Source organism: Varroa jacobsoni, unplaced genomic scaffold (assembly GCF_002532875.2).
Source record: "Varroa jacobsoni isolate VJ856 unplaced genomic scaffold, vjacob_1.0 scaffold_253, whole genome shotgun sequence".
Lineage (NCBI taxonomy): Eukaryota > Metazoa > Arthropoda > Arachnida > Mesostigmata > Varroidae > Varroa > Varroa jacobsoni.
The window spans coordinates 383,896-406,255 of record NW_019213155.1 but is presented as its reverse complement, the minus strand read 5'-3'; the positions used below and the strand labels follow the sequence as shown (position 1 = coordinate 406,255).

Sequence of the window (22,360 nt, the reverse complement as noted above, 5' to 3'; positions counted from 1 at the left end):
ATCATTTTTGCTGTTATCGGTTACGGGTATTAGTATTACTACAGGTCGCTGCTGCATACTGTTGCGAGTAGGCCGGGCGACTCCTCTCGTTGTGTAACTAGTGAAATTTTAACAAAACAACAAATGCCCACCGAACAAACAGATTAACATTTGGTGGCATTCGAAAATTACCATGGCCATGTCAGCTCACAGAGTAGCCAGCCGCCATGAAAAATAACATAATACGTTAATGTTTTTTGTTTTCCTAACATTTTTCACTTTATACTATACGACTTTTTTTTTTTGGCTTGCATTGTACAGATGTTCATAGCAGTAGCCCTATCTGGCCAACCAGCCAGCGTAACGTAGTGTTTTTCTAACCGCCTAAGGTTTTTTGGCCCCCTACATCCTAAGTGCACGGGAATCTGGCCCTTACTAACCGATGCACGTGTTGCAAGTAGAATACGCAACAACTATTGTGCACATGTATACAAGCCATACATAACAGTGAAATATAGATGTGTAGAAATGGTGCCGATATTACTATGGAACGTTATAATTGTGCCATGCCGATTTATCGGTTGATTAGTCCGCTTCCTGCCTTCTTCTGTTTCTATTAATTCAATCGTCCGTCGCTTTGTCTCCATAGAGATAAAATTTAAGTAGCCGTTCAGGGTGCGAACGGCCATATGCGTCCACAGTACGCAAGATGGCCGCTGACACTGTGTTGCAGGACCACAGATAACAATAATAGCCGCCATGAGCCAACTTTTCTTCCTTCTGCTTTGTTGTTCATGATTCACACAGATTGCTGTAGCAGCAGCGGCAACGGTAGGCGAAAGAACGCTCTTATTGAATGCTTTTTTGTCTTCAATTTCAGTTTGTTCCTGGCTACCATAAGGCTGAGTTTATCGGCCCCTAGTCATCGGTTCATAGGTACTTATTGCTGTAAGTGGCAGTAGGAAGGATGATTGCGGGCCGCTATCGAATCGAGTGAGGTCTGGGAACGTTGGAAAGCAAACTGCTGGTAGTAGTCTTACTATCTGCATATTCAATGAACGACGATCAAACACAGTGATACACATGTATCGTAATGGTGCTACTAGGGTCGCTATGCAACATCTTGCACAAGCACGCAAACAACAACGGGCTAGCGGCGTGAAGAGGCACCTCGCGTCACATCAGGCACACACGTGTATCATGAGTTGGCCTGCCACATTTGCTAGCAGATATGAATACCCAGGCAATTCCACCCTTTCTGCCAGCTCTCAGCGGCCCGCTGTTGTATTATGCATACGTCTATTCTTCATTCTGTTTCTTTGCGTGTCAGTCGTGCCGCAGCTGCTGTTGTTAATACCGACCATTTTCTCACAATATATGTAATTACCGTTCGATTACTATATCGCACAGGGAAGTAGCAGAAGTGATAGTAATAGCAGTCATCGAAAATCGTTGAGAAAAAGCGAGCTAACAAAAAACGGTGGAGATCATAAAGGAACAGGTGAGTGAGTGAGTGAATGAGTGACGGACAAACAGCCCATGATTGCCTCTGATGGTTACTGCCATTTCTTTGATGGCACTAGTTGCTATTGCCGTAATAGGAAGCGTCTGTAGTTGATTCTGTCAAGTGGTTCCATTTCTCTCGGTCTATAGAAAATTCGGTTAAACGACCATGACGAAATGTGCCGTCTAACAATAAACGGGCATCCGAAGCCAACAGGGCGAGTTGAGAACAGAATACAGAGGTCATTTTCGGCCTTCTGAATAAAAAATTCGGTCCTACTGTAGCCAGTCACTGCTCCAGACAGCTGGCATTTGTCAGTACGAAATAAACCGCGCATCACGCCCGACCTCGAACCTAGGTTCTCAAGTCTAGCAAATGTTTTGTTACTCAACCATCTCATGGCAACCTTAAACTCCCTCTATTAGGAATATGTTCGTCTGCGCATGTTGAAGTGTTGCTTCAAACAAAAATAGTAAAAAATGATGGATAGTTAATGTCTCCGATGTCGACAGTACTGCTTTTAAAAGAACAAACAAGTCAGCATGTTAGTTTTCCCGGATGCGTTCTTATATCTAAATAATAAACCTATATTATTATACTTTAGGTCTATCATATGCCTTTTATATAACGTAATGCAGGTCCCGTGTTAAACGTGTGCGATACATATATACATATATATATATATAGCCACATGAAATACGATAGGATTGTCAGCCTTTATCTTGAGCACTCTTGTACAGAACTCCCATTTGAGGCTACATAGGTAGGTGCGATCCTATTGTTATTTTTAGCCTAGAAAGAAAAAACCTGTTGAAAATTGATATTATAAACATCGGTGAGCAGCAACAACACATTACGAGCTCTATACAGACACACAAACGTCTAATGGAAGTATCGTAAGCACTGGCGGCAGCATGTCCGTACCACCGTAATGACGACTACCTCTGTTTTGGTGGCGTGCGCCGCCAATAAAAAATACAGACGAAAAAACAGCGAACCACAATTCGGTTACTCAGGCCTCTGCTGTTCCTGTCCATTCCGCGTTACCGTCGCCGTCTTCGATAGAGCCGACTCAACGAATCCCTTCTTGTGTCACTCAGCGGCACCAGTGCCGCTTGAAACTTTCGTCTCGTCATTTCTTGCTGCTTTTTTGGCAGCGATCCATTCGCGTATAAGACGCTGAAGGGGGTGACTTCTCCGGTGAGGAGTCGGGTGGCACGCGTCGTTCGTCATCGTAGTCAACAACAGTAACAACGGAAGTAGCAGAGATAGCAATAATATTGACAATAACTACGGAGAAAAGATGAAAACAACTACACCTTTACTACAACGAGACAAGGCCATCAGTTTGCTCATTTAACCTCACAGTGAATGGGGACAGCCAGCGATGGCAACCTTAAACTCTTATCACTAACTTACATTTTTATCGTTATATAATTTCTTCTATTAACTTAGGTTTTAACTTGTTGCGTTTTTGTTTTTCATCTGTTTTTGTAATGTTACCTGAGAGGATCCTATAATAGCGCGGTGACCAGTTGCCGTACGGAACGGCTGGTAAAACTTTGATATTTACCGTGGCATTTTACTGTTTCGTACATAACTAAAAATCACTATAGGTAAATAAAAGAAACAATAAATAGGAGGCAAACACTTCCTATGGGGCTTAGGTGCATATGTGTTCTCGGTTTTGCGGGCTGGTTAATATGGACGTACGTGCTAACGCGGACAAACGCTCGGATTGGTTCATATGCGATAGTAGGCATACTGGATATAATTTTTGACCCTTTAAAGTGAATATAGCCATTGCCAGTTTCAGACATACCATATGAACAGCTTATTTCTCTCTATTGTCTGATTTAATAGATGCGGGACTCAAGCGTATGGTGTGAGCTGTCACCATTTTTCTCTACGAAACATACTAAGAATACGCGGCTAACCTAAATTGGAAATTGTGAGCAACATTCTCAGTAGCTTCACATGGATGTATATCTTGATTATAAATGTTTAGTGTTTTTTTGTAGATGTTGACGGTTCAAATCCATTTTTGACCGCCAATTTTAAAATCATTGTTCGGCGGCAGATCTGGTCTAACCGAAACTCACGCCCATTTTTTACTAGTGCAGATAATAGTAAACCAAAGCCAATATCTAAGCATAAATTACAAAATATTTTGCTTCGTCGTACTCGTTCTTTGTCTACGTTGCTTACTACGATGTTGTTACAACTGTTCCTTGAACTTCGAGTTGCCACAGACTACCAGACAACGCCACATAACGCCCATGCATACATGCGCATGAAGACGCCGCCAGACCAACCGACAGGCACGTAGCGGTAGCGGCGACTGCATGACGGCATCGGTCGGTTCATCGTTCGTACCACTGCGTGAAGGCACGCCAAACAGCGAGAACAGTGGACCTGTTCAGATATCTGCTCAGTTGCTGAAGATGGCACGACGATAGGATAAGTGCACGTATGATGAAAATGCATCGATAAACCTTAACGAGACGGGGCGAAGAGAGACGAGCAAAACGACTTTTCGTGTGCCGCCGCCGCCGCCGCCGCAACAACGTCGCTACCGCTACGGGTTCAAACGAAGTCGAAACGCAAAACGAACAACCCGCGCCTACTCGTTTCTTCGGCGCCTAACAACGAATTCAAATCGACAAGAGGAAAAAATAGAGAAGGAGCGCGCTAGCCAGACAACAGCGCGATGCGCTTGACGATGACGAAGAAGCCACAGCAGAAATAGTTCTAACCGTAGTAGTAGCAGCAGCAGAAATAGTGGACGAATCCGAGTACTACGACAGTAGAAACAAGTAGAATAGTAAAAAGACGCACAGCGGCAATGTCAGAGACGTCAGCAGAGATGACGGAGCGTCCTACCGAAAGAACGAATGCCGAGTATCGCCACAGCCACAAGAATGGATTTGTCCACGAGTTTGCAGTGGACGCGTATGTGCGCGTCCGTGTGCTTGTGGCGTACGGCTGCTAGGGCAGTGTACTTCTGTGAAGCTGGAGCCGCTAGCACGAGCCAACCAGGCGGTCTCGCTAGCTCTCTTAAACTGTTGTGTTTTTATACTATGGAGATAATTTTGAACGTTGTTTCTATAAACATTGCAAAAGACAACAACGACAGTACAGGATGCGGTATTAGCCGGGGCAATGCACGTCTTACATTGCTTTATTACAAGGGCCACAAGCGACGAACGAGGAAATCTAACGCTAGTACAGAGGGATGGCACAGACGAACCACAAAAAGTCGCGGTAAAATCAGAACTTAAGTAATAAGCCGGAATGTAAACAATTAAACTCCAGTTGACGACGATAGCATAAGTACGCATACCGCTGAAATTTTTAAGGTAGCACTACAGCTGCCACTTGAATTGCTGCTCTTCTAAGCCTACCAGGAAAGAGATGGCAAGCTTTTTTTTCCCCACTTTTAACCATTCTGTCTGACTGGCCCGCCTGTGTTGTTACTGATAGCAAAGGCCGCTATGAATCTGGTTCGCAATAGGCACAAGTGGTACTAGTGCTGTAGCTGCCCGCCATGAATTTCAGTTCAGCGGGCTCGCGGTGTAGAGGCCTTCGAATCTAGCGGTAAAAAGACCTTGCTATAGATCTCTGTTTCTTCACAAACCGCTGTCCTAGACAAACTGCCCAATCAATTACCGCGATCAACGCTACGGTGCAACGAGAAAGCGAAGCGAAATGAGACCTTCTTTTTCATTGCCAGGTAACAAGGGCAAAAAGGAGCCAGTTGGAACCTGCCTCTCCTTCCGTCCGAATAGTAGAAACATTGTATCGGTAATTTGAATTGCGATTACCTGACGAAATCCCGTAGGAAATATCAAAAAAAGGCTGCCATGTCTACCTCAGCAGCTGCTGATGTTGTTGTTACCCTTCTAGCGCAGTCGCTTACGGCCTTTTGCAGTCTGAAGCGTCAGTAGCAACACGGAACACATTGGCATGCTTGTCCACAGAGGAATATTGTAGCAGCTGGCTCTTCACGCTGTCTTCGATTGCTTTTGTGTTTCTCTCCACCAGCTCCAAGGTAAACATGCGCATTAGCGTGGTTATAGATTAGGGAAAGTATAGAAAATCATCAGACGTCAAGCAGATAGATAGCGGAATAGACTATAACCACAGTCAGCAGCAGAACCATCGGCGATAACAGGAGAGATTTGCAGAACGAACGAGAACGATATTGCAATTTTCCTATCTTCACCATTGAGACCAGTTCGCCCCTCTTCCGTTGTCTACGCACTAAATTACGAGTCTCTGTAGGGGGTCTAGCTGCAGTACGTCAACTGTAATGTACGTCTGCGTAGAAACCTGTTAGTGATGTGTGAAATGACGGTGGCGTGGACGGGATGAACTTGTTGGATCGTGCTATTGTCGTATCGAAACGTACGGTGGTAACGACGACGAATGTAAAGATAAAGGCAGCGATCACGCTTAATCTACGCGCCATAAGTAGAATAAACTAACGAACTGTATAGTCCATTTGTTTAGCAGTGTTACGCGCTGTTACTTGTCTAGTAAGCCGTATGCTGATTGTCTGCTCACTAACCATGTCTAGACCCGCGCAATTTTGAATCTCTGCAAGTTGCTTCGGACAGAACAACCTGTAGACATTGCGCTAACAAAGACTGGTATTCAAAATCCCGATCGTGTACACAGGCTGTAATTTTACATAATGCCAACATTACACGCCGAAAATAGCTATACATCTATACGACATTATCTGTGAATGATTCTTTTCGTCCTCCTTTTGAGCTGCTTAAACCGATGATCAAAAAACATCATGTCGAGTTATTTGGGTCTTCCAGAAAATGTAAAAAAAAGGCTGAAGCCAATCAATTGCCCTGTGGTAATTAGCTTTCTGGATCGTCGCATGCACAGTTCAGCCACGCGAAGCATACTTCAACGTAAAAACTGAAGCCTAATACAAACAAGCGTGGGAACAGGCTTCATCTTTAACGGAGCGGGAAAATGCACGCGCCGTCTAATGATGACCTCTTCGGGGTCAAGCTTTACTGACTCCAATAGGTAAGTAGTAGGACAACATATAGTTGTTTAACTAGAAGCACGAAAATTCGAAAAAAACCTTAGATTCATCGATTTACATTGAAGGGAACCATAGCACTATAAAAGTATGGTTATAGGGCGCTCGGCAGTATTGGTAACATTCAAATCGATTAAGATCGATCTGTTTGAGCTAATGAAATATATAATATTGTTGGGCCTAGATGGGTATACTGCATCCATTCAAACGCACAAATCAATACAAATATAAACAGTCAAATATACACGCTTTCTATTGCTACAGTGCGTATATCCACCTCTGTCTATACATAAACGCGTTTTATATGCATCGTTCAATCGATGTTAATGTGGTTCACTCGTGCCTTGTATCTATCACCATCACTCAAACAATGGATCTATTCGATGGATTGACTAACTGTTTTTATTAATAGCTGCCCCCAACGTGTCTGTATTTTTAGACGATCGAGCAGAAGCATGTCAGCTCGTGCTACGTCTGCCGATCCCGAGTGGATTTATTTAGTGGTTACAAGCATGTTCATTAGTTCTTTACTTTAAAGATACATATTTTGGCTTGTTAAATCTCCCAGTAAAAATAGGCTAAACACAATGCAGCATATGAACTGATGGTTCGACATTTACTCGGCCCACTTCTTTCTCGGCAATGGGTCTGCATAATCGCTTATGATGCCTGCAACGTCGGTCGTCACTCAGAAAAGTCAAAAAAAAAAACCAAACGCGCAGTGACAGCCCGACGCAGCGGCGAAGAATGGCAAAACACGACAGTTACTGTACACAATGGCGTTACGCAGACCGTCAAGAACACGATATCATTATGAGCTCAGCCAGTAGAACGCCCCTGCGGCGGTGCCCCGAAAAGGTCCCGAGTGCCGCCCGTCATGAGCGCAGGGCCACTCACGTCGTTGCGCGACTGCTACTCCTAATATTTTTGCTGCTGGTGCTGCCGATACGCACCGCCCGTCCGTTGTTTTTTGCTGCGGCTGTTCGTCGTCTATCGCGTCATTCTTTGCCGGTCCTCGATCGTTTCGCTGATGACAATACAATTGCGCCGGGCGTTCGTGACTGAGTAAAGGTATACCGGCACTCGAAGCATAAACGCCACGCAACACTAGCCAGCCAACAAAGCAAACATTATCGTAACGCTCCGGTAGGACCGCGCAGAATAATGCGATTGCTTTGGAACGTTGGTTGTCATAATACTGTGACAGTAATATAGCTGTAGAGGTCGACTTTCGTTCCCTTCGATGCATACGATAGTGATTAGTAGAGAAGTTAGTCATCACGTAACCAATGAACGAATCCTACACCGACAAACGTATTTATCAACACTCCCACCAGCGAGGGGAAGGGGGTGAATTCCCCATGCTTATCGGGCCGCCATATACCGTCGCCATATATATTTCGCTAAATAATAGAGGCTAAACTGCCCCAAAAAATATAACGAACAGCATCTTCCTTAGACTATTTTAGACATATATATATATATAGAATAGTTTACTTTCAGTTCGGTAGACGATGTGTATCAGCGCTTAGGTTGCCTCTGTAACGGACAGAAAATATACGTCCACGGGTCCAGCATAATGAGCACGCGTTTGTCAAGACAATAGGATCGCTGTTAGCAAGTGCCGCAGTAATCAGTGGCGGTTAGTACTCGGTAACTGTAGGCCCTGAATGTATTGTTTTCTATCTACTACTAAAGGCTTCGAGGCGACGACACGAAGGAAACGCCCGGGAAACCGTGATTACCTGGGGCTTACCAGACCAGCTATTACACAAGTACCAAATATCAATATAAAATGATACCTCGTCCATTGTGATCGCTTGCCCGGCCCTATCACAATCCGTTATTATATGAAGTGGTATTGTTAAAAATCTACCTCGAGTCGTCGGTGGATTAGCTGACCATGAGACATTAGACGATCCGTTGTTTCAGCAACAGTGACCCTCCTAACACTAGTAAAAATAGATAATAATCATCATCAGGCGGGCCATTTCGGAGTTATACTTGTGAATGCTGCTGCTGCTGTCATCAGTATTGTCGATGCTGTGGTTTCATTTTGTTACAAGCGGCAGATGCTGCCTGCTTTCAAGCCTGTGTCCACAGCGAACTCAGGTCGTCACTTATCTAGGAAACTGCCGGCAATCTTTTACGTTCAATACAGGAACAGGGACCGGATTAATGGATGGATGTCAATTAGAATGAAGACAGGCAGCCGAGAGGAAGGGCTGAGACGCGCCACAGTGCCATGTTCATGTTTGACGATGCGTTCAATGCGCTCTATTATATAATCAGCGTAGTAAAAATCATCATTTGCGGCGCTTTCCATCACCGTCATCATGCTAGATCGATGGAGAAGAATGGACGCATTTTATAAAAACATTGTTGTTATATAAAAGCCATGATATTCGCTGTGCGGATAAATAATTAATTGTATCAATCATGTTGAACGCCAAACATAATGATGAACTTCGTGCCAGCGTGAATGAGTGATATAAATATCCGTTATATGACCATATATTCGACATGAGCCTGTACCATGGCATCACACGCTGTCCTAGACGTCCTATACCTACGCATTACCTGACCCTTGCAATAAGTAACTATGTTAAGCAGCTGTTGCAGCTATGGACAGACATAGAAGAAGCACTGATGTTACAGCTCACAAACGGAAACCGTTCTGGCACCATTTCGATATTTCTGTCACATTCAGTGATTTTCCATTCAGTCTCGATATCTTTTTTCATTTGATCCTGTATTTCCCGGGCTTTTCTATTCTGCTCTTCTTCTAGATTTTTAATTTTGCTGCTATTAATTCGGTGATGAGAATCATTTGTTGCGCTCCGACTATCCAGCTCCGGTAGGCAGGGAGGAAATACCAATACTAGGCTCTGTAAAATAGTGCTCCGTTCTAGACGGGAAAAAGCTTCTCGAACAAAGTAGAGGCGCATGGGATAGGATATTTAAGCGTCAGCCGCTGAGCGATCGGAACGCAGCGTAATTACTCCGAATCGGCCGAAGCCTGTGATCGTCGTAGGTATGCTGCTGGCGCGTCACAGAGATACGGTAAATGCGCGAATCGCAAACTCAGCGTCTATCAGTTGTAGTGCTCGCAACGACATCAGTTCTGCCGTTATTATTCATAGATAACTAGAGACGATAGGCGCCTGAACCTCACAACACAGGCGTAATCAATTATTTGCCGTTGGCCTCGTCTCCGGTACCTGATTTTTGAGTAGTGAAGATTCTGAGTTACGGAAGCATAGCTGGATGTGACTTTTACTGAATACTGTTGTGCGTCTGCAGCAGGACACTCGGTTAGCGCTGCAGTGGCAAGTCGACGAAGTATAGCGCCTGCGTGTTTCGACACGATTGCTCAGAGACACGTCAGGCCACGTCAGTATGAATGGTCTATGAGGGCTCCTCGTGTGAGTTCGTTGGTCTCTCATAAAATAATGCCGCTTGTTGCCACGTCTGGTCACGTGTGCATAGAGCTCTTTCGGAATCTAGCGGAACTCTAATCATACTCAGTTGCAGTTCTGCTTTGCAGATACGATTCATAGATGTCGCCGTCGATGATGCCTCAACATCGTACAGAGCCAGCGTGATACCTGCCGCTGTCTAATACGATTCCGGTGTGCACTGGTATTCTTATTATTGGCCATTACTAGTTTTTACATAAGAAACTGCGGTATTGGAAGCAGGTCCTCGACAGTGTTTTCAATGTCGTAGATTCTACAAGAGAGATATATCGCTGCTATTGTAATAGTATATTTATTTTTTTATTACGAGAGACCCGTAGGCTCGTTGATGACAAAACGGCTCTATATATTCGACTTGTAAATAGGAAATCATCATGATGATACCGACCAAATCAGGGACCACCGTTACATGTATGTCTTTAATAATAGCCGGCCATATCATTACGATGATTTCCTATATATGTCGCAGATGGCGTGCATGCAACATATCACAACACATCCTATGCCTAACAAGCTTATCGAAACAAAAAAAAGGAACTTTTGATGTTTTTAGTCGCCATCTTACAGATTAATCTTGCAATGTTATGGCATTAGGTATAGTAAATACATTTTACGTTTAGACGCGCGCACCGCAAACGTACATATGCAACCTTATACATATACATATGTAACCATGTAATTATCTTAGCTATTTCAAACTGGTAATTTATCAGGGTTTATGAAAATTTCCTCGCAATCCCTATAACGCGACCCATATTTTTGCTTTATTTTTTGATACATCTGCCGAGCCCCGAGATAATCAGAAAATTAATGCGTGTCTAATTAACACGTACAGAATTTTGCTAAAAATTATTCAAGGGCGTGAATGTATCGCAGAAACCATTTAGTCGCCAGGTTGGTACCCATCATGTTGGCAACATCGAATACGCAGGCTGTATCTTTAGGTCCCTCTCGAATTGCTAATCATGTATAACTTCCTTTGATTTCATAAAAAAACAAACTATGCATACTCAGGAAGAGGTCTGCAATAGGCCTCGTCGATGATCCCCAAATTGGCGCTAGAAGTTTTGCGTTCGCCTAGTTGCTCCGGCTTGCCCTTACAGCGACGGCAAATAGAAGCTGATTTTAGCGTAATCGTCGCTATTATCGTGGTTGTCGTTGTTGTGTCTTATTATAACAAAAAAAAAGCCGAATTAGCTGTAGATCTAGCCGATATCGGTAGCTATGGCTAACAACGTCGCCATGTCGGTCACGGGACAAGACGAGGCAAGTCGACCCGACCCAATAATTATATGGTGACAGCCACCGGCCGACTGTGTCCCAGATGATCCCTAGCTTGTTGTTGTTGTTGTTGTTGTTGCTGTTGCTGCTGCTGCTGCTGTTGTTGTTGTTGTTGTTGTTCTCAACAAGAGAAGAATGCTACTGGCCATTTTTCTTTGGCGCAGTGTCGTACCTGGCGATCGGTAAAAGTTTATAGATGCGCAGCAGCTTGCGGCAAACTCCAGCGACAATGAGAGAGCCCACCAATACCCATCGTACGTATGAGATAAGGATAAGCTTTTTCTTGCTTTTTAGTTTACTGAAACATCAATCAGGCCTTGTATGCTATGTTGTCGGAATTATTGGGGCTTAGTGTTACATCATATGTCCATAGAGACTGCTTTCATTTCATACCTACAGATAACTGGGAAACTCTTGAGTTTTACAGGGGCAGTAATAGCATCGAACTTCGCTCTCTAGCGCCAGTAACAGCAGCAGTGCTAGTGCATACCTATGGGATATCGTAAAACGGTATGGTATAAAAATAACAGTTACACTTCTGCGTCAAAACAAGATCCAAACCCATAGGTTTATAGCAAACACTCGAAGGTTTTGCGATGAGCGGTTCCTCTCCAACTAAGACAAATAGACAAACAGACTTCTCCTTTAAACATGATTTCAATGAATATTTCGTTTTCCCTGACAGATTCCCTGGTAGGCCATGAACGCCGAAAGGAGCAGAAACCTTGAGCACTCCTCCGGGATTCTTAGCTTTATTTTTTTATTTAGATTTTTGAGAATTTGAACTGTCATCTTTCTTTGGTGTTCCACATTTTCTATCTCTTGAAACTTATACTTATTGCTAGCGTGATATAGGGCTTTGTGATCGACCTAAGTATTCCAAAATATCATCCCAAAATAAGGCCTTAAAACAGGACTGAGTGTTAGCTTACCAGCTCAACTTGGTTTGATAATAGTGAGTGTCGGATAAACTATACCTAGACGCTGCCTAATAATAATATTAATAACAGCTAGCGGAACATTAACAGACGTGCGCCGAAGAAACATATTCGGAAAACATGACTACTGCGCTCGACTGGAAAAAGCAAAAGCCTCTTACCCTGATAGAGATGATATTGCCGTTTAGTTGTTATGGATAATGGTACACCACCGGCAGGCGACAAGAATTACCACGTACGTGCGCTGGCCACGTGCAGAATCTATAGAAATTCAACGGAATGAATAAACGATGTTTTTGTTAGCTTTTTATTCGCGACGCTGAGCGATGTAGTGAGTTATAATTTTAAAAAATCTTCAGTTAGTTAGTGCTGATCTATTTTGCGCTCCAGGATAGATGGATTTAGTATGCAACATGTAAAACAATATTGCGATCATTTACTCCTCAACATCCCTGATGAACAACAGATGAAGGATCGCCGCCATGCCCTAGCAAGTAGGCCAACCTGACAGTTAGTTTGAAGCAAACTTGGTTGGCTTGAGCCTGATTGAGGTCGACATGTGGCGTGAAGGACTTATGGAAGGCATTTATTTCCCCTTTTTCGCTGCATAGCTCATCAGGGCCTACTCGAACCCTTCACCCGCCATGTGGTCAGCTGAAGCTCACAGAATGGCAGTAGGGAGAAGCTATCGCATGTCCATAAATCATTAGTTGACCAGCAACAACAACAACAACAACATTCAATATTCCTTCTGAGCAGCTGTCGGATGCCAGATGATCCGCATGGGCTGAAGTGTGTCCCTAGCAGATGAAATTATGCCCTCGAGCCGTAAAATATATACAGTATTGAAAGACTTCTAGCGGACGCGAGGGTCATCTATGGTATCACATCACAAGTGAGCAATCTAAACTGCGCTAGCTGCTAGAGAACAAAGTTATCGCTAGAGCGCCAGCTGGCAAGGGAAAACTTGCAAAAAGGACTCTCCGAAGGATGACTGATCAGCTGTGGGCAGCGGAAGTATCTGACAATACAAATGAATGTAACTCTCACCTTTGAGGAGTCATGGAAGGAACGGCAATCAGGCTAAACCGAACAGCATCTTCACATCGGGATGTAGTCATAGGCTACCCACTGCTACCAATAACTCTACCAAGATACCTTTAAAGTTTGAGCGAAAAGAATAGCATTTCATTTTCATTCCCCAATTTAGGCCGTAGACAAACATCGTAGGCCTTGTTCTAAAAAGTTTCGCCTAGAGATAAAATTCTTGTTACTTAATAGCGATAACCCTAGTAGAAGGCAAGGTGCACTTGTATGCTTTTTAATAAGACAGACAATGTTGGAAACATTATTTATAAGAAAAAACTGTCTCTTTATCTAGACACCACGTCCGAATTTACCGAGCTAGCGCTGCGCCATACTGGCTGTTATATAAGCAATTGCGTGTACGTACTTCGCTAAACGTTTGGTCGGCTCTACGTCGAACGACCCGTTAAGGGCTGTCAGGTACTCAAACGCATAATGTCTAGCTAAACTTGAATGGTTTGTCGTGCCACCTGCACCACTTATTGTAAGCGCAGGTACGGTGACAATGGCTTGTGTTCCGAAAAGCAGTCTGGCTTATTCATATTCTTCTAATCGTACGAAATCCGTAAGAGAGGGGTCGAAGGATAGGCACAGACAAGCGTTCAAACAAACCGCGAGTAAGCGAACAAGATCGTGTAGCGATGGAGTCAACCGCCTTTGCGGCATTCATCTATATACATATATATGCTAGTACAAAAGAGAATCGATTTTTTAGCTGGTTTGGCTAGCAAAAGACGGACGGAGACAGTCCAAAGAGAAACAGATTGCTTTACACACGCATGCAGTCATACCTCTCATCAACACTGTTACTACTACGGCTGCCGTTAAGTTATTTGACCGCTGAATCCCGTGCCTACTGCCATGTGTCCAGGACCATTTGGCATGTTTCACCCTACCTATGCTGAAACGTAGTGCTATGACAGGATGATAGTTGTGCAGCGGCGGTAGCAACTTTTATCCTTTATATCCTTACTCGATGCTTAGTTGTGAACCCAGTTTTCATATGCTTCTTTCCTGCAGCAGCAGCGTCGGCGGCTGACGTTCTGTTTGTCATATAAATCAGATAGAGAGACAGAGTGGGTGTGTGGGGTAGGCAGGCGGCAGAGCCGGGATGGCTTTGTGGGGAACGAAAGTAGCAGTTGTAGCCGTCCCGCACAGACGGACTAATGCCAAGCGGCGATGTGCGAAGCTCATTAGCATCCATGTAAGTATCCCCTCTCGCCGATGAGGAAGGAGTGAGCCGCCGAGTTAATCGCACGATCGTTGCTCGAAGATGGCTACGAGAGGCAGAGCTCATGATCGCTCTTCTTATCCTGAAGACGACGACGACGACAACGACTACCATAGCTACGACTGTTAGCGTCGCTGCCTACCAACAGTAGCCGACTATCATCAGCCAGCGGCTCATTGAGCTCAACGTCACTGATCCTGCTGCCGGAATCTGGTCCACTGAGCGTCACAGGAGCAGAGGTAAAAGTAGTAGCGGCGGCGGCGGCGGCAGCAGCAGCAGCAGCAGCATTCGTGGGACAGGCAATCGCTACGAGAATCCTCGACTACTCACTCGCGACCGGCTATCATCTCTCTCTATTCAATGATGATCCCAAGTAACTATGATATCTGGTTACGTCACAGGGTAAACGGGATCGGCCTTGGGTGGACTGATGGAGCAGCGGTAGCGGCAACCAGCCGCTAAACGAAAGCTAAGATCTAGGAAGTTCAAACGGCGATCTTAGAAGGGACCCACGTAGGAAAAGTACCGTCAATGAGGCTAGAGAGGAGCAACAAATCAAAAGTGGCAGTCGCAGCAGTCCTGTTACCATCAAGGACTGTTGGACAAGCAGCGGCCGGCAGGTTAACGATAGACAGGGTAGCGGAGTCTTCTTCCTTGAACGCTACTCCCAAAAACATACAGATTCGCTTTACCTAGGAAGCGGGATAAAGACCAGACAGCAAGGTTTTATTTAACGCGTCGTCTACAGCGAGCCAGCCAGCCAGCCGGCTGCTACAGGATCTATAGACTAAAGCCAGCCGCGGAGCTATAGGACGAAAATGAGTAACTCGATCAGCTTCCCAATCCTCGTTTTGCCTTGATTGGCATTCGGCGGGGGTAGAGAACGGGAAAGATGGGTGAGAAATAGAGTTTTGCTGCTGTTGTTGCCGCGTCTGAAGCTGCAGAGGAAAGCGAACGTAAAAGAGGGAGCCAACCAACTACAGCATCCATGGAAAAAAGAAGGCTTTGTCGAGACACCGATCGGCCACATGATGGACGCGCTTTGAAACCCAGAAGTACATATTATTTAGCTACAGATTTCAGGAAGTGCAACATGGAATCGAACGTTATTTATATCATACGGTTATTTTAGGTAGTGGTGACTGCAATAATTTATAAAGCAAGTGCGAGCGATGGTAGGTTCTCGATCGGAAATGCAATATCCCACGACGTTGGATCCGCTCGATGGTAGGCAGCAGACTTGCGATGAGCTCGGTCACAGCCAATGTTAGCAACATTAGTTATGGACAAGTCACCGGGGAAGATACGAACACAAGACGAGAGAAACGGGACGGAACGAAGACCGGAAGCTGGAGTTCCCTATCCAAAGAGGATTCGAGCTGTCGCACGCGATCTAGAAGGATGAGGGGATGGCATTGGTGCTTATATCCTCAACTTAATCGGCATAGGCATTGCCACTAGAATCAGAGACAAGAGCACCGCGATGAAATCGAAGCCCCAGGACAGAAAAGACGATACAAGGGAGTCTTGAAAAAAAAGGCCCTTTAGATAGAGGAATGGAAGAAAGAAGAAGCCGAAAAAGAAACATCTTAGGTCCTGCTAACCGTCGTAAATATGTTGCCGATGATGCACCTAGTTTAATTGTCACAGGCAGAGCAGTACACATTTTACATCGTAAAAATGAAGATGGTATCGCCCAGTCGTTGAATGTATGATGCCTGGTTCGCTTGCTTGTGTACGCAAGAGATATAATTATGCTGACCCTTTATTAGAACAGCTACGGTAAACTATCTGCGATGGTGGCGTTCGGGAACCCGCTGCGATTCTTCGTCAACACGGTGAAGGCAGCATGCATTTAGATCCGGATCAAAAAGGTAAAAGCACGACTGTCTAACTACCCTTCCTGCTTCAGATTATACAAATAGGGTATGACGATGGCCTAAAGTGAGCAAGTTCGTATTGCCTGCGGAGCAATACCGTACTTTAGCTAAACGTCAGTCCATTCGTTATCGGCTAGTTTTTGAAGCTCTCAGTGGCGTATGGATTGCCCCGCAAAGCGAGTCTTCTTTTTACCCTCTCTCCGTGCCGTTAAAAATTTTTCTTGCGGTAAATATGAAAGGGTCGAAAACGAGCCTATGACACATTAACTTATTAGCAGACGAAACCGACACAGAAAACGACACCAAAAACGTTAAAATATCGAAGGTTTTACATTTTAAATTTATTAATTTAAAATACCCTCAATAGTACATGAAATCAAAGAGATTTAATATTTCTGAAAGATGTTGTGAAATTATTTTATTAGATTTTATTCCACACTATGGGTTAGGCAGTTAGTACCCATTAGTCTTTGTGTACTTTGCGTAAAACTTAGAAGCACATTATTGTCACTGGGTTCTCAAAAAGGCTCCGGGTTGTGGCAAAAGAGACCCAGGACGGGCAACAGCTTCGTGTATCAATTTTGACTAAAGGAAATGTCTACGATCCCGCTCGAGAGAGGGGATGTTTCAAACAGATGATAAGACGCTCTCTTCAATGAACGTGCAAAATGTTACGATAAGTACCAATAAACCAATCTAATGATTCGCCCGAACATCGTCATCTGCATATACACTGTTTACTATATATAGCTTCTCCAAGCTTTATAGAATCGATTCTTTTGTCTCTGCTCTGCCACGACGTTATATATTTGTACTCATCAAACGATCTTCCAATAGACAGATACGTCATACAGCCAGTATAGTTGCCATGCTACAGTAAGCAGATCGTCTGGGAAGCAGCAGCGCACAGATCTCATTGGAAGTATGACCATTTGTCTGGCTTTGTTGAATCAAGCCAACGATAGCACAAGACCCCCAAGGGCCGCGTCATAGTTGATCAAGCAACTCATTCCCGACGGTAACGGCAGTAACCGAACGTCGAATGCGTATCAGAAAGCCGCCGCAACGACACAGAAGGACCACAGGCGACTACCAATATCAATTATCATTATTTCTAATATTTTATTGGCTTCGTCGCTGTCTCAGTGTACGTAGCATTGGGCTTAGAACAAAAACTTCAGCAGACAGGTCGCTAACTAACGTTTCTGGCCTGCTTGTCCTTCCTCGTTCCGTCGTCGTTATTGTCCTGTTCTATCGTTCGAAAGCTTCATGGACGTGCAGAACGGAGTTTATTTCTGCCGCCGCTGTAGTAGCAGCGGCGGCAAAAATAGAAAAATCCCAAGGAAGCCCGCGGATAGCATCTGTTCGCCTTGCTTCTCCTTAATTAGATTTGAACGTTGTTGACAGTATGCAGTGATGCATTTCACATCTTCTCTAAATAGAAACGCGTGCTAGATTTCTCGTTGTGTAATCGCCATACGTCCTGCCGAAAGGACCCATGATCTCACAATGAATCTAATTGGCGCAGTCTAGTTCATATAAAGTACGCGTATAGTAAACGAAAATATTTCCAGCAATCACTGGCTAATGTACCTTTATTTTCCTTAAAGGCTACGTCACCATCACTGCTACAATTGTCATAACGGCAACTTTACATAAAGAATGGGCCAAAGCTGAGATGGGGCACTGGTTGGTTATACAATGACTACATTTGCAGCCGTGACAGACGGACGCATGGATGGAAGGATAGAATAGCACTAATCACCTCGGGAAACAGTTGTTTCACCTCTCGGCCCAAATGGGTAACCGTACGTCAAGCAGTCACGGAGATCTGTTAAAGGATCTTTCCCGTGGCAATGGTAGTCACGTTAGGTTTGGCCCAGTTTTGTGCCGAAGGGAAGTTCCATAAGATGCCGTATGCAAGTTAGCCATCCGTCGCAACTAACTCTACCACTAAAGGAATGACGTAAGCTTGTACCTGTAACAGGTGGATTTTATCTTTCATAGATGTTTCTCATTGGCTGATGGGTTAGTTAGTCTAATTGGGTCGTAAAGTGTAACTACAACCGGTGTAGTTGCAGATGACGTGTTCGCCCGTTCGAAGCGTCCGTTTTGAACAGTATAGCCCTTTATTGCATAATAACTATATGCTATAGTAAGAATAATAATAATAATTTGTATCCCTATAAGCCTAACTTATACGCGCATCATAATAACCAGCATCGTGTGAAGAAAGCATCATCCGATAACATATGGCCTTGAGTGGGAGTTAACTGCGGCACAAAGACAACGCCAGTGACAGGAGCATTAGGATTTATCTTTCCACCCTATATCTGGAAAGTTTTAGTCTTATTCATGTCTTTTACCCCGTGTTACTCTTTTATATCAAGTTTGGCCTCTGCTTTCCTTCCGTCTTGATTGGTTATGGCCGCTAACGCAAGTCTCTATGGAAGTGAAAACGCATCTTGACACTTGCCTAATATCACTTCTCATACTGCTCCCTTATTTTAGCGGCTCGGAACACATCCGCTATCGATAAAAATAGAATCGTTATCATGCTATTCCAACGGAGCGCCTCCCTGCTTTCATTTTGTATATATCTGTATTAGATACCCGCGGATGAGGCGTCTTTCCAATCAGTTTGAATGTAATACGACAGCTTTTTCAGAAAAGTTATTACGATGGCAATACCGCGACAAAGGAGCTATACAGCCTCACCGCGTCTACTGCTTAAGGCCTGTCTTAAGGATGACATTTATTGTTAATTCATGAAGATTGAAACCAATGATGTTCCGATTCGATAATGTTACTATCCAGAGATAACTAGCAAAGTCTAAGGTGGTGCTAACCGGATGGAACTTCAAGCGACAGATCGATGAAGTGTGACTTTGATATAGATATTACGACACGGCATAATGGTCTCGTTTTTGTCAAGCCCTCTATTTCAGCCCTTGTTGTCGGGGTTGGAGAGAAGAATAATATATTCACGATATGATCATGTATAATGAAACCCCGCAGAAAACCACGTGAACTCAACGTCTTGAAATAAAGATCTACAACAAACAAGTATCATTAAATATTTATCATTTTTTTATACTTGTGCGCGCGTGTCTGCGAATCCACGTGTTGTGATGCGCGCAGGTAACGCTCGTGTAGAATGGCTATTGCCGACTGCTTCTTCATCTGGCAATTGTTATCAATACTGCCGACCCATGACTTGTCGTTATAACTGTAGTACATTCAATGAAGGCGCTACGTTATGCCAAAATCGCGAGAGCTTTGCCTTCTATAGAGACAAACGGTGTGGTCCGATAGAAGTGGAAACAGCAGAACAGAACTTATATAGGTGCACCAGTGTATATGGGTGATTGGTTTACCCTTGCTTGATTATTAATGTACATGCCCGGTGTCCTGCTGCATCTATACGATACGACACAGTTTCTACATGCAGTGAATATTTCTGTATATGCATGTTACCGAAATGAGAGCAGATATTCGTATCGGATACACTGTGATGGGGAAAAAAAGCAACCGAACTTTACAAATGTAATGAATCACGCGAAAAGACTGAGGTCGTCGCTGCTGCTATCGACGGGCGGCGGCGGCGGCGACGATGATGATCAGAATAATGATACTGATGATGACGACGACGCAGAACTCTAGCGATAACACGATTATCGGGATTCACTCATACGAAGTGCAGAAAGGTCATTGCAAAGGAACGCCAACCCAAGCGGTTTTTAATGTTTAACGACCTTGCTTTTCCTGCGCATCTACACCACTATCAACAACAATAATAGTAACTATTGTTTTTATTAGGACAAGAACGACAACAATAACAAAGAATATCAGAGCAGCAATAATACAAACAATCAGAAAGGCAAACAGCAGAGGGGGGCAGCCCCAAAAGAAGAGCACTTAAGAAGGCCGATAATGCAAGTTGCAATCTACCTGAACTTCATGCAACTTTTTCATCGTTTCGACTTTTGCTCGTCCTGCCGGTTATTATAGTTACAGCCGCTTCTACTTAAATATGTTTACTTGTTTTATCTGGTGTTTGGCGGTCTTGCGGTGAGCTGGCTTTGTGTTTGCATTGAGTCATATCTTAGCGTCGTTCGTTCATTGCCGTATTCGATTGTGACTGGATATACGGGCGTCGATTTGCTTACGCCTGCCCCGTTGTTATCGCTGCTGCTGCTGCTGCTGCTTCGGCTCACGCAAAGGCCACAATAAGGTGAAAGCATACAATATCCATACGCTTGTCAATGTTCATCAACCTATGCTACCTTGTCCTCGTGTTTGCTATTCTCCGAAACAAAATACGATGATATCATACTTCGAACATACGTACAACAAGCACTTGAAGGCTGGGAGAAAGTGGGGTTGAAGTGAACCCGAGGAAACTGGGATGAATATTCCAACTATTTCGTCTAATCTTCGTAGACGGTACTTCGTAGATGATGCATACTTTATGTAAAGTCTTTCGTAGATACTCAAAACAAAAAGTGGATATTTTTGCTAAAATTCGTAGCAGAACCAGCATCGGTTGTTTCGATGAGGAAATGTCTGCTAATCTTTTTTGGGCAACTTCGTCACCGGAACATAGATGACACTCAAACTGACATCCAACTCTCATGTAACTCTTATTCATTATGTAACTTTTGAATTTAGGTCCGTAACGATAGCAAACATGTGTGAAACAAACACTTTGCCACCTCTTGACCTTTGCCTTACTTTGAACATTGCAAATAGAACAATAACAAGTATATTAAAAATGCTAAACAAAAAGGATATCTATATAGAAAGCCAGTATCATTATTATCGTACGTATGTGGAGCGGACCGCATGCTGATCGCCAGCGTCCAGTTGACCAGGTCTGTAATTACATGCACGCACATGCTAACATACCCTCTATGCTGCACGCTTTTACTATTCACATCAGTGTCAATACAGCCATGTGATCATATTGTTCGTTTCAGGGTGTTACTTAATTGGCTCATATTTAAATGACTGACTGACTGACTGACATTTATTTATCTATGTAATCATAGAAATATTCAAACATGCGAAGCGATGGCGGTAAGCGACGTAGGAAAACAAGGAGTAGTGAGATTTGGGGACAAAAAAAAAGTTCGGCTCTATAGAACAACGACAGAAATTTAAAAAAACAAAAACACCACAACCACTGACGGCTGTAAGGATAGGGCAGAAATCGTGTATGGCTACTTTCTGACACTATGCTAGACAGTAGTAACAAGAAGCTAATAAGTAGATAGGATCTCTCCCTAAATAATGGATGAAGGAAAAACAATATCGTGGAAAAACAACAACATATCGTGGCCGTAAGGTAAGCTACATTGTCGTCATGGTCTTAAAAAGAGAGATTCGTTCACCATCGTTGGTTTGAGCTGCGTTTTTCGGGGGGGGGGGGGGGGGGGGGGGGGGGAAAACATCCGGCCTGTTTTTTACCTTCGGAGAAATAGAGATTCGCTTATCAATCGCGGCCGCTTAAAGAACAGATAAGAGATAGCTACATATCACAGTTGCGGACAATCGTAATAGTGGACGCATGACATAATCACAGTATCTGAATAAGGAGCGTTGGCCGTATGTAAGCATAGTCGTTACGGTGACGTTCATCACGATAATAACAAACAATCGAGAACCTATCAACTATAAATTAGCAATAAAATAGAAAAAATTAGTATATATGCACTCAATGGTAGGTGACGGTAAGTTAGAGCACAACGTAACTCTCTATTACATGCAGTTTATTATCGAACAACATATTTCTATAGCAAAGAGCAAATGTCTCGAATTCTTTTTTACGGAAAGTTGTTTTTTTGTCAGTTACTTCTATATATGGATGGCAAAATCGTAGCACGTACACAGCGGTACACGCGGGCTGAGCAACGAA

The 22,360-nt window shown here is 43.9% G+C and overlaps 2 protein-coding genes across 30 annotated transcripts in view; one reads left to right on the top strand and one right to left on the bottom strand.

The window, feature by feature from the left end:
* Nucleotides 1-13,752, bottom strand: part of LOC111258629 (uncharacterized) — a 120,332-nt gene extending 106,580 nt beyond the window's left edge. The window contains exons 1-3 of the mRNA XM_086967535.1: nt 13,700-13,752; nt 13,297-13,404; nt 12,408-12,507 (exon numbers count right to left, since the gene is read on the bottom strand). The gene's annotated coding sequence lies outside the window, so the exon portion shown is untranslated. The remainder of the gene's footprint in view (nt 1-12,407; nt 12,508-13,296; nt 13,405-13,699) is intronic.
* The window catches only part of LOC111258630 (uncharacterized), an 84,162-nt gene continuing 62,948 nt past the window's right edge, over nt 1,147-22,360 (top strand). For 14 of the 29 annotated variants that reach the window (XR_015310224.1, XR_015310219.1, XR_015310226.1 and 11 more), the window contains exons 1-3: nt 1,155-1,480; nt 6,313-6,532; nt 11,736-11,818. Coding sequence is in view for 11 of the 29 variants with exons in the window: in XM_086967537.1 (XP_086823663.1) it covers nt 11,801-11,818 (18 nt within the window). In the remaining 18 variants the exon portion in view is untranslated. Of the gene's footprint in view, nt 1,481-6,312; nt 6,533-11,735; nt 11,819-22,360 lie in introns of all 29 variants that reach the window. The other 15 variants (XR_015310229.1, XR_015310228.1, XM_086967546.1 and 12 more) reach the window with 7 other exon arrangements.